This window comes from Ricinus communis, chromosome 2 (genome assembly GCF_019578655.1).
Source record: "Ricinus communis isolate WT05 ecotype wild-type chromosome 2, ASM1957865v1, whole genome shotgun sequence".
Classification (NCBI taxonomy): domain Eukaryota; kingdom Viridiplantae; phylum Streptophyta; class Magnoliopsida; order Malpighiales; family Euphorbiaceae; genus Ricinus; species Ricinus communis.
In genome coordinates this window covers 14,344,047-14,354,444 of record NC_063257.1, presented here as the reverse complement: position 1 = coordinate 14,354,444, position 10,398 = coordinate 14,344,047, and the positions used below count along the sequence as shown (strand labels likewise).

The 10,398-nt window shown below is 35.2% G+C and overlaps 1 protein-coding gene across 1 annotated transcript; it reads left to right on the top strand.

The window, feature by feature from the left end:
* Nucleotides 1-4,808: 4,808 nt before the first annotated feature.
* LOC8282730 (protein ENHANCER OF LHP1 1) lies at nucleotides 4,809-10,168 on the top strand. The gene is made up of 12 exons (XM_048370507.1): nucleotides 4,809-5,207; nucleotides 5,391-6,490; nucleotides 6,677-6,853; nucleotides 6,989-7,102; nucleotides 7,769-7,873; nucleotides 8,138-8,272; nucleotides 8,354-8,409; nucleotides 8,514-8,616; nucleotides 8,687-8,803; nucleotides 8,940-9,066; nucleotides 9,183-9,313; nucleotides 9,401-10,168. The coding sequence occupies exons 1-12, from the start codon at nucleotides 4,928-4,930 to the stop codon at nucleotides 9,860-9,862; spliced, it is 2,907 nt and encodes a 968-aa protein (XP_048226464.1). The 5' UTR covers nucleotides 4,809-4,927; the 3' UTR covers nucleotides 9,863-10,168.
* The last annotated feature ends 230 nt before the right edge of the window (nucleotides 10,169-10,398 follow it).

Sequence of the window (10,398 nt, the reverse complement as noted above, 5' to 3'; positions counted from 1 at the left end):
GCATCAATGATAATACCTACAAACTAAATTTTTCTAGTGAGTATGGTGTTAGTGCTACCTTTAATGTTGTTAACTTGTCTCTTTTTGATTTTGATGAAGGTTTTAATTCGAGAACAAATCAACTTGAAGAAAGGGATAATGATATGGCTGAGGCTAAGAGTCCATATATTTCAAGAGGCCAAGACCTTTTAAGCATCCAATAAGGACTAATCATAAGATCAAAGTCCAAAAAGATAAAGGAAGTACTTATTGGCCTTATTAAAAATATTTGGGTTCAAGACACTACAAGACATGATGAGTTAAGTCTAAAATCAAGTCCAAAACTTATTAGCTTGTTTCAATACCAAGGGGCTTGATTAATTCCATTTAGGTTTTAATTATTCAAATCAAGCTAATAAGGCACTAAGGAAGCAAGTTGGGCTAAGGATGAGTTAAAAAGCAAGCCTATGTGTGTTACCTCCTTAAATAATTAGGGTTTCAACTTAAACTTGTTAACTAGTCAACAAGGGGGCACCTTCTATTTTTTATTTAAAAAATTTCTTATTTGTTTTATTTTGTTTAGGAATTAATGATTTACTCCTTAAATGATTTCTTTCTCTTTTCTCTAGTTTAATTATAGGGGAAATGTGATTATTAGCTATTTTAGAAATTTTATTTTATTTTTTATTTAGTTTAGGAAGTAATCTATTATTTTTTAAGTGATTTTATTCATTTCCTAGTGCCATTCTAGGGTTATAGGAGGCCTATAAATACCTTGTATTCGGCTACCTATGTCAATCAATCTTGTATGAGTTATTTTTTTTATCAATAAAGTGAGTGTTATTTCTTTACTTTATTTTTTGTGAACTTTTCAAGTTTTATTGTATTGTTTGCGAATTCCTTATCTTATCAATTTTCAAAATTTAATCTTTTAAGCTTTTAGAATTGTGGCATCTTTTTATAACTAAAGTTTTTGATTCTTTATAATAAAAGAGTTTTAGTTTTATCATCATATATATGAATTTGGTGATCCTAAAATTAACATCAGTTTTGATTTAGATTCTATCTCCCTATAGATAGAGTTCACATTACAGTGATTTATTAATATGCTTTTTACATACTTATTATATCAATCATTGTAAAGTAAAATTAAGATAGAATACAATTCATTTATAAATATTCAAATCAATTACTACTTCAAATTGTGACACAACCACCTAAAAACATACTTTCCAAATAAATTACTGTATTCTAATACAAGCACCTACCACTTTATAATTATAAATGCAACAATTAAAACAACAAATAGTTGTTAGTAATATGCTATTGAATTAATTATATTTTAATTAAAGGGTTAAATTAAATAATCAATATATATTTATTAAAAGAAAATAAAAAACAAAAATTAAAAAGAGTTTTCATTTATGTTTTATATATATCAATTAATTAAATAATAATAGTATTGTTTAATAATTAATATTAATGTTTTCTTTTAATACAAGTATATAGAATAAGATGAAGTTATTACTTTTATAGACTAAACAACACAATTTTTTTTAAAAAATATTGTAGAAATTTTGGTGGCCGTAGGAGAAAGTAAATATCAGATTTTATTATCAGATTTTATTTGTTTGACTTTAGCAAAAGGGCTTGACAAAAAAAAAAAAATCATATCTCCACACTAGACCTGTTCATGGGCCTGGATACCCGCCCAGCCCGCACTCCTCGGGCCGTGCTTGGACAACAAATTTTGTATACAAACCCAGCCCGGCCCGAATCCGAAAAAAGCCCGTAGTCTTCGGGCCGAGCTTGGATTTTTATATAAAAACCCAAGCCCGGCCCGGCCCGATAAAATCATCTTTTCACCCATAAAATATTTTGTCTATTTACTGCCACAAGTCCACTTACTGGTAAAGAAATTATCATAACAAAGCAACAGCAAGGACTTCTTTTTCTCCAGCATATTATGCCGCTGGACCTGTGGTAGAATGGAAGTAGGCCGTCTCTGACATACCTTTCTTTTTGGCTCTATTTGTCTTTTTTTTTTTCTTCTCTCCTTTTAAGATCGGCTCGCTCGTTATTGATGCCGCTCCGCCACCATGCCGACCGCATCCACCGCCGTCATTCACCGTGCTATGGACTTCCTTGCATGACTCACTTCACCTGACCTCGACGTCAAGCTAAAAGCTATCAGAGAAGTTAAAAACCAGATCATCGGTAACCTCGGCGCTATCCCAGCCGTCTCCTCCATCTTTCTTTTTTTGCTTGTATTGCAGAAATGTTACTCGTCAATTAGAGTTAGATCTGGAAAATTGTTAATTTTTGTGTTACATGTGAAGTGATTTATTTATTTTTAGAGATTTGTGCGGCCGCATTTTTTCAGATCTGTTCGTTTTCAATGGCTTAAAATTTGCCTAGTTATTTATATATATTGCTATAGCTTGAAATGGAACACTCATTTTGTTCATCTCAAGATTCTATATGAGTTATTTGGATAATTTGGTTTTGGTGGATTATAAACTGAAATTTATATTTGATTATTTAAATGGAAATCTGATATTTTTTATTTTTTTTAATATAATGCAGATTAAAATTTAGTTCATGGCTGAGGAACAAAATTCCATAGTACTCGAATCCATAGTACCCAAAATTCCATAGTTGCTTCAGAATCCGCTTTTAGCATTGGAAATAAGATCATTACCGCTTCTAGAAGTTCTCTTAATTCTAAGACGGTTCAAGCTTTAAATTGTCTTAAGGATTGGATTCGTGCGGAAGGTAATAAAAGTTGTTTATTTATAATTCAATCTATTTTCTGAATTTTATTTTCAAAAATAAGTTTTATAATTGACTAATTTTTATTTTGTAAATTTTGTCTAGGTGATTTTACACCTAAATTTGAATCCGATAACTCAAGTGAGGATGATATTAGTGATATTGATGGCGAAGAAGAAGCTGAAATTATGGATTTTTAGGTAAGTTTATTATTTATATATTGATTTAGCTTACTAGTTATTTTTATTTATATAATTTAAATATTTTTTATTTTATAGGAAATGTGAATTTGCCTTGAAGGAGCTTCATCTATATTATTGTGCTTTTATTTCAGTTTTTGGAGTTTTATTTAGATGGTTAAAAATATTAATTGATGTTTGTATCTTTATTATCACGATTAACATGATTATTGGGTTCAAATTTTGAATATTTGTGTTGAAATTGGGTTTAAATTTTGAATATTTATGTTGAAATTGGAATGAAATTTTGAATATTTATGTTGAATTGTTGGTCGGGCCGGGTCAGGTCCGACCCGAACCCGCACAGGCCCGACTTCTTTTTACAGGTTTAACAATTGGTCAGGCCGGGTCGGGCCGGGCTTTTTAAAAAATTTCGGGCTCAGGCTTGGGCTCAAAGATATTAAAAATTTCTCGGACCTAAACGGGCTCGAGCTTGTCCAAAATCAAGTCAGGCGCGGCCCGAGCCCGCCCAGGCCCGGCCCATGAACAGGTCTACTATACACTAGTGCTCCTTATTTCTCTGTATAGAAAGACTAGAAGCTTTATAGTTGGAGAGCTAGAAAGCTAGGAGAGTCAAATGTAACAATTTCGCTGGATTTCTGTGCTGCAACGGATACTTTTAAATTTTTTTAGAAATAAATATAGAAATTTAATTATGTAAAATACAATCTAATCTAATATATACAAGAGTTATAATATGGAGTTTATTTAGGATCTTAAACTTTAATTGATTTTAATTAAATTTTTATTTTGCTGTACTGTTTTTAATTATTAATTGGATCTTTTCTAACAAGGATAACCACAATAAACAATAACCTCGTGCTCAATAGTCTTATCATTCTCCATTTTGGCATTAAACAACTCATTTTTTAGAGAAGATAACTCTGTCTCCACTTGTCTCCATTGCATTTAACCTCAACCCACAACAGTTATGCCCTATGTTTAAACTTGCAGAAATTACAGCACCACCATCACCACCTCTATTCTTCCACCACTTCAACTCATCCCTTAGATCATTGATAACTTTAATTGCTCTCAATTGGAACTCCTCTTCATACCATTCATAGAATCGACACTTCCTTATCACCTGCAAAGGCCTATTTCTAAAAAATAATACACACACACATATATATATATATATATTTTAAGTCAGCATATCTCAAATGTAAACATCCATTACTAACCCTATAAAATCCATTGCCTAAATCAGTAGAAAAATAATTTCAATTTCAAACCCATTTTCTTAACTAAACCTTATTAATCATTGTAGGACAAGCAAAGCATCTTCTTCCTGGGTTATCAGTACTCCAAGAAACAAACAGAGGTGCAACGTCATTACAAAAGCATTTCTCTAATGATCCATCATAAGGATCCACTGAAGTTCGTTTTATTGATAGTGTGCAGTAGGGAGAAGGTAAGTGAGAAGTAGACCATTTAGGATTAAGTTTGACAAATTTAGAGAAAAATAAAGAGAGAAAGGAGATCAAATCATTAGCTTTTAACTCTATTTTAGGTGTTAATTTAAGTTCAATTTTTGTAAATCAGATTATCTATAAATACATTAATTTGAAAGCCAAAAGAATGCGTGCGACAGACATGCGAGTTCCAACTGAGATTTGGCATAAATTTGCCCATTTATGGGAATGTTTTGGAGCGATTTGTCCATAAAGCTAATTGTGGGGCGAATTGCTCATATAGTAATAGTTCAGGTGCAAATTGACACTTTAGCCGGGGGAAAGATAGCACTACTGAATAGAGGAGCCACGTCATACTTCTCAATAATCTCCCGCCAAATTCTGAAAGGCTAAATTTCCCCGCCAAAAGACCCCCCACAAACCTCAGATCTGAAACATTTACATAAACAAAGACACATTTATGAAATGATAAAACCCTAACCGCCCAAATCAGACAAAACTCAGTTTTCCTGTTCAATCACCATGAAAATCCGTACACTAAAGCTACGAGAAGCCCACAAATCCAACGGCGGCCACGGCCCTTCGTTCTGCTCGATCCTGTGGGATCACCAGACAAGGCACCTGGTGACGGCGTCATCCTCAGACCCGACTATCTGTATTCACGACCCTCTCCTCCTTTCAAATGGTCCTAGGATCCTCCGCCACCACCGTGACGGAGTCACAGCCCTATCCCTTAGCCCTAACTCCACCTGCCTCGCCTCTGGCTCTATTGATCATTCCGTTAAGCTCTACAAGTTTCCCGGTAATTTTCTTAATTAATTTTATTATTATTTTTACTTACAGTGGAGATTATCTAAAAATTGTTGTTAGTTTGAAATGATTTCGATATATTTGGTCTGAATTTTTGTAAATTATAATTTAATTTGTTGATTCTTGGTTTGCATTTGTAGTTTGACAAAATAATATTCGATTGTGCCTTTAATAGGTGGAGAGTTTGAGAGTAATATTACCAGATTCACACTGCCAATACGAGTCCTTGCATTCAATAAGTCAGGGAGCATGCTAGCAGCTGCTGGTGATGACGAAGGCATTAAACTTATTAATACGATTGATGGCTCAATTGCTAGGGTACTGAAAGGACATAAGGAACCCGTCACTGGCTTGGCTTTTGATCCTAATGGTGAGTACTTGGCGTCAGTTGATTCAACTGGAACTGTTATTTTCTGGGAACTACAGTCTGGCACGGTGTTACATACCCTCAAAGCCGTTGCTCCTCACACTGGTTCGGACACTTCCGTTATGAATGTAGTTAGCTGGAGCCCTGACGGGGAGACCTTGGCTGTCCCTGGTTTGAGAAATGATGTGGTTATGTATGATAGAGACACGGCTGAAAAACTGTTTTCACTTAGAGGTGATCATGTGCAACCTATATGTTTCTTGTCTTGGTCACCAAATGGTAGATACATGGCTACTTCTGGTTTAGATAAACAGATTCTTATATGGGATGTTGACAAGAAGCAAGATATTGACAGACAGAAGTTTGATGATAGAATATCTTGTATGGCATGGAAGCCAATTGGTAATGCATTGGCTGTTATTGATGTTACGGGAAAGTATGGTCTGTGGGAATCAGTTGTTCCTTCTTCGATGAAATCTCCTACAGATGATATTCCCAATTTGCAATCAAGGAACAATAATGGACTCCTTTTGTTTGAAGAAGAGGAGGACGATGAGCCTAGTATATCTGGGAGTTTAAGTGATCTTGGTGAATCGGAGCCACCAAGCAGGAAGAGATTACGGAAGCACTCTGAATTTGATGAAGAAGGAGCACGTGAACACATTAATGATGAGCTGAACTTATTTCCAAAAATTGAACCCAGAAAAAAAGTGCATCGTGTTGGCAAGGATAACATGGATAAGGGAAATGAGGGGCTAAGAAGCACAGCAACATCTACTAAGTCAAAATTGCAGGAGGCTTTTCAGCCTGGAGCAACTCCTGCGCAACCTGGGAAGAGGCGCTTTTTGTGCTACAATATGCTTGGAACTATAACTACAATGGAACATGATGGATACTCCCATATAGAGGTAAGATTATATCTAGTGCTCATGTTTTTTTTCTTTATTTCCTTTTGTGCTAGGGGATGGGATTTGGAATTGTTTAAAAAAATAGACCATGTTGAGTACAAATACTCTTCATCAGCCTGGAGGGGAACACAAAATAGGTTTCTTGCAATGTCTACTGACAGCACCATAATCATTCATTGGCTACAGATTGATTTCCATGATACTGGCAGAGGTCCACGAGTTCCTTCAATGACTGACTACTTTGGTTTCACGATAGCATCTCTAAATGAGAATGGAAGTGTTTTTGCAAATCCTTGCAAGGGTGAGAAAAACATGAGTACACTTATGTATCGCCCATTCAGTAGCTGGGCCAACAACAGTGAGGTCAGGACATATAATATTTCCAAAATTACATCTTTTTTTGTTTTTTTCTAAAATCAGAAGTGAATAGAGCATTTATTGCTTGTTTGCAATTACTGGATTATCTTCTGCTTACACTGGATGCATATGCAAACTCAGTGGTCTATGCGATTTGAAGGGGAGGAAGTGAAGGTTGTGGCACTTGGCACTGCATGGGTTGCTGCAGTTACAAGCCTTAATTTTCTGCGTATCTACACAGAAGGTGGTTTGCAGGTTTGTCATCATTTTCATGGCATGTTATGTGTGTTTGAAGAAAAAGTCCCCATACAAGTCATATGCATTTTTTTAACATTCTGAGACTTGAAAGTAACCTTTGTGAAGCAGGCTAATCAAATTTGTCCTTCATCTCTTAGCTTAAGTAATGGAATTATTATAGGATGAGAATGCCTAAAATGGCTGCAATGTCAATATGGTGCTATATTGAACAAACTATAAAATTTGGGGGTGAACGAAGTAGAAATTCATACGCGGATTATATTCGACCAGTTATCCAAGTGGGACAGAGAAATGGGAAAACTGTTAACTACACATGAATGAAGAGATTGGACTATTGTGTATCATGCCAAAGGCTGTAGCTGTTATAAATTACATGTACCTTTAGCTCCATATATATGTTACAAATTGGAAACTGCAAAACATGTAGTCATCCTGGAAATAAAAAATGAATATTCTTTTTCCTGCTAAGGTTATGTTTTGTCTTCTTGATGCTTGGTAAAGGTGGGCATGTCTAATTTGATTTGCTGTCCAGTTCACAGCATTGAAAAAGAAATTTATTGAATGATTTTGTAGTTACTTCTGAAGACATGATTTCATGCGTATTTTGTTTCGTAATCTAGTGCTTTTGTGGTTTTATGTTCTGACATATGTATGTCATTGCAGAGGCATATTCTCTCCCTTGATGGGCCAGTTGTGACAGCATCAGGCTCCAAAAACCAACTTGCGGTCGTAACTCATGTTTCTGATTGTCTTCCCTCAAATGATCAGGTCTAAATTTCAGTTATTGTTGTTGGTTGCCATTTGGTGAGGGAGAAAGGTTAGGGATAGGGTTTTGAAGGCCTAGCTTCTGCTGGCCTAGTAGCTTGATTTTCCTTTATTTCAATGTTGGTCCAATTCTTAGTTATTTATTTAATCAACTTGTTCACCCTGTTTAGAAACAGAGATCACTTCGTTAATTTATTAATGTTGTTATAATATTTGCTTTTTTTTTTTCAGCAGAAGCTAAAATTCATCTTCTTCTGAAGTATGCAGATGCTAGAGTTCAGAGTATTTGACATACCCAAAGGGACTCAACCATTTAGAGGCCGTCTTCCTTTAAGTCCTGGTTCACATCTTACCTGGCTTGGATTTAGTGAAGAAGGCCAATTAAGTTCATATGATTCTAAGGTATGCTAATCTATCTCCTCAAACTTTGTCACGATATTGTCTGTAACCTTCATGTTGCATCTGACCATGGCAACTTTGTAGGGTGTCTTGAGGGTCTTCACAGGTCAATATGGCGGCGGTTGGCTTCCACTCTTCAGGTTCAGCATTCTTCAGTTTAGAAACATGAAATAATTCCGTGTTGACATGTATAGAATATATATATAGAGTAACATTTGTGTGTAATGAAGTTCCTATCCTGCAGTGCCGCTAAAGAGAAGAAGTCTAATGAAAGCTATTGGATGGTTGGACTGAATGCAAACAAATTCTTTTCCATTGTTTGCAAGAGTCCTGACTTATTTCCACAGGTAAAATTATCTGCCACCTTATGCTTATCTTTTGGCAATAATCCCATTACTGATTTTCTCCCCTCTACAGGTGATGCCCAAACCAGTCCTTGCTCTCCTGAATCTATCATTTCCTCTGGCTTCCTCTGATCTTGGAGCAGATGCCCTTGAAAATGAGTTTATCCTCAACAACATGCATCTCTCTCAGGTTTGTTCTTCTACCCTTCCCCTAGAACAAACTCTTTTCTTCCCTCATACTTTCATTATTTTATTTTATAGAAAAAAGCTTTCTACATAATATCTGTGCTTGCGGAAGTTAGATGTAAGTGCTATCTGCCTTGCAGATTCAGAAAAGAATGGAAGAAATGACAGGTGCTGGTTTGGACACCGTTGCAATTGATGATGAGGCTTTCAATATGGAGGCTGCTCAGGACAGATGCATCCTGAGACTGATTGCGTCATGCTGCAATGGTACATTTAACATTTATACAAACAAACTTATTTTGACTCGAGAATTTTTCCTCTTTAGCAAGTCCATGTGAATATAGACATACTATTAAGGAATGTTCAACTGTTGGTTGTTTCAGGTGACAAGCTTGTGAGAGCGACAGAACTTGTTAAGCTTTTATCACTGGAAAAATCAGTGAAAGGAGCAATAAAGCTCGTTACTGCCCTGAAGCTACCAAATCTTGCTGAACGTTTCAACAGCATATTGGAGGTGACCCCTCTTGTCTGGATAATGTTCTGGAATCTTCTCGCGCCCCTGTAGATTAGACATTTCACTCTTTTTTAAACCTTGTTGCAGGAAAGATTACTGAATGAGTCTAAAGAAACTCTGAATCACACCCTAGCGAACTCCAAGGGCAATGTGCCAATTGCAGCAAACATTACAGTCTGCAAGACCTCGGTTTCATCAGAAAAAAGTGAAATATTGGCACCTGTTATTCCATCATCGTCACCAAAACTATCAGCCCCTCTGTTTATCAAGAAAGTGAACAAACATGAAAAGGAAAAAGCTGATCAGAACCAAACTGCAAGTGAAGAAACTGATGGCAATGCAGAGAATACAGAAAAGGTAAAGAATGCTGGAAATGCGAATAACATAGGACAGATGAAGATTGCTGGAGAAGGGTTAAAATCACAATCTCAACGACCCTCTAATCCATTTTCAAGATCATCAAGCAGGCAGGAAACAGCAAAGAATGGAGACATAAATCAGGTAAAATGCCAGCGTCCTTCTAATCCATTTAAAAAGTCATCAAACTGACTCTTCTGGGTCCATTGAGAACAAGATTTGAAATGGATGTGAAGAGATCAATAATAAAAACTGACTGCTAATATGGCTCTGATGAGTGTCTTTCTCAAGGCCTGGAGAGGATCAAAAAATAACTTTTGTACAGTATTCGGGTGGCAGGAGAATGCGTAACATAGGTTCTGTTTTATGTATTCAAGTATATAGAAAGTTCATTTCTGCCTTTTTTTGACTGCAGAGTTCTTATTAAGTTATTATGAACATATGCTTGTAAGTATATGAGAGATCAAACATTTAGAAGTTCAATATTTTTCTTTTCTATTTAGTTGTTCTTTTTAAGTATAAATGGCAAAAAAAAAGGACAAGTTTAGAAAATATACTTTTAAGTAGGAGACTGTTTATGATGTAATAATAATAATAATGATAATAATAATAATAACAACAATAATAATAATAGTAATAATAAATAATAATGCAAGAAATGAAAGATGACAAATGAATTTATTGAAAGAACTTCAAGAGTAGTATTTAATATTAATCGATTTAATCAT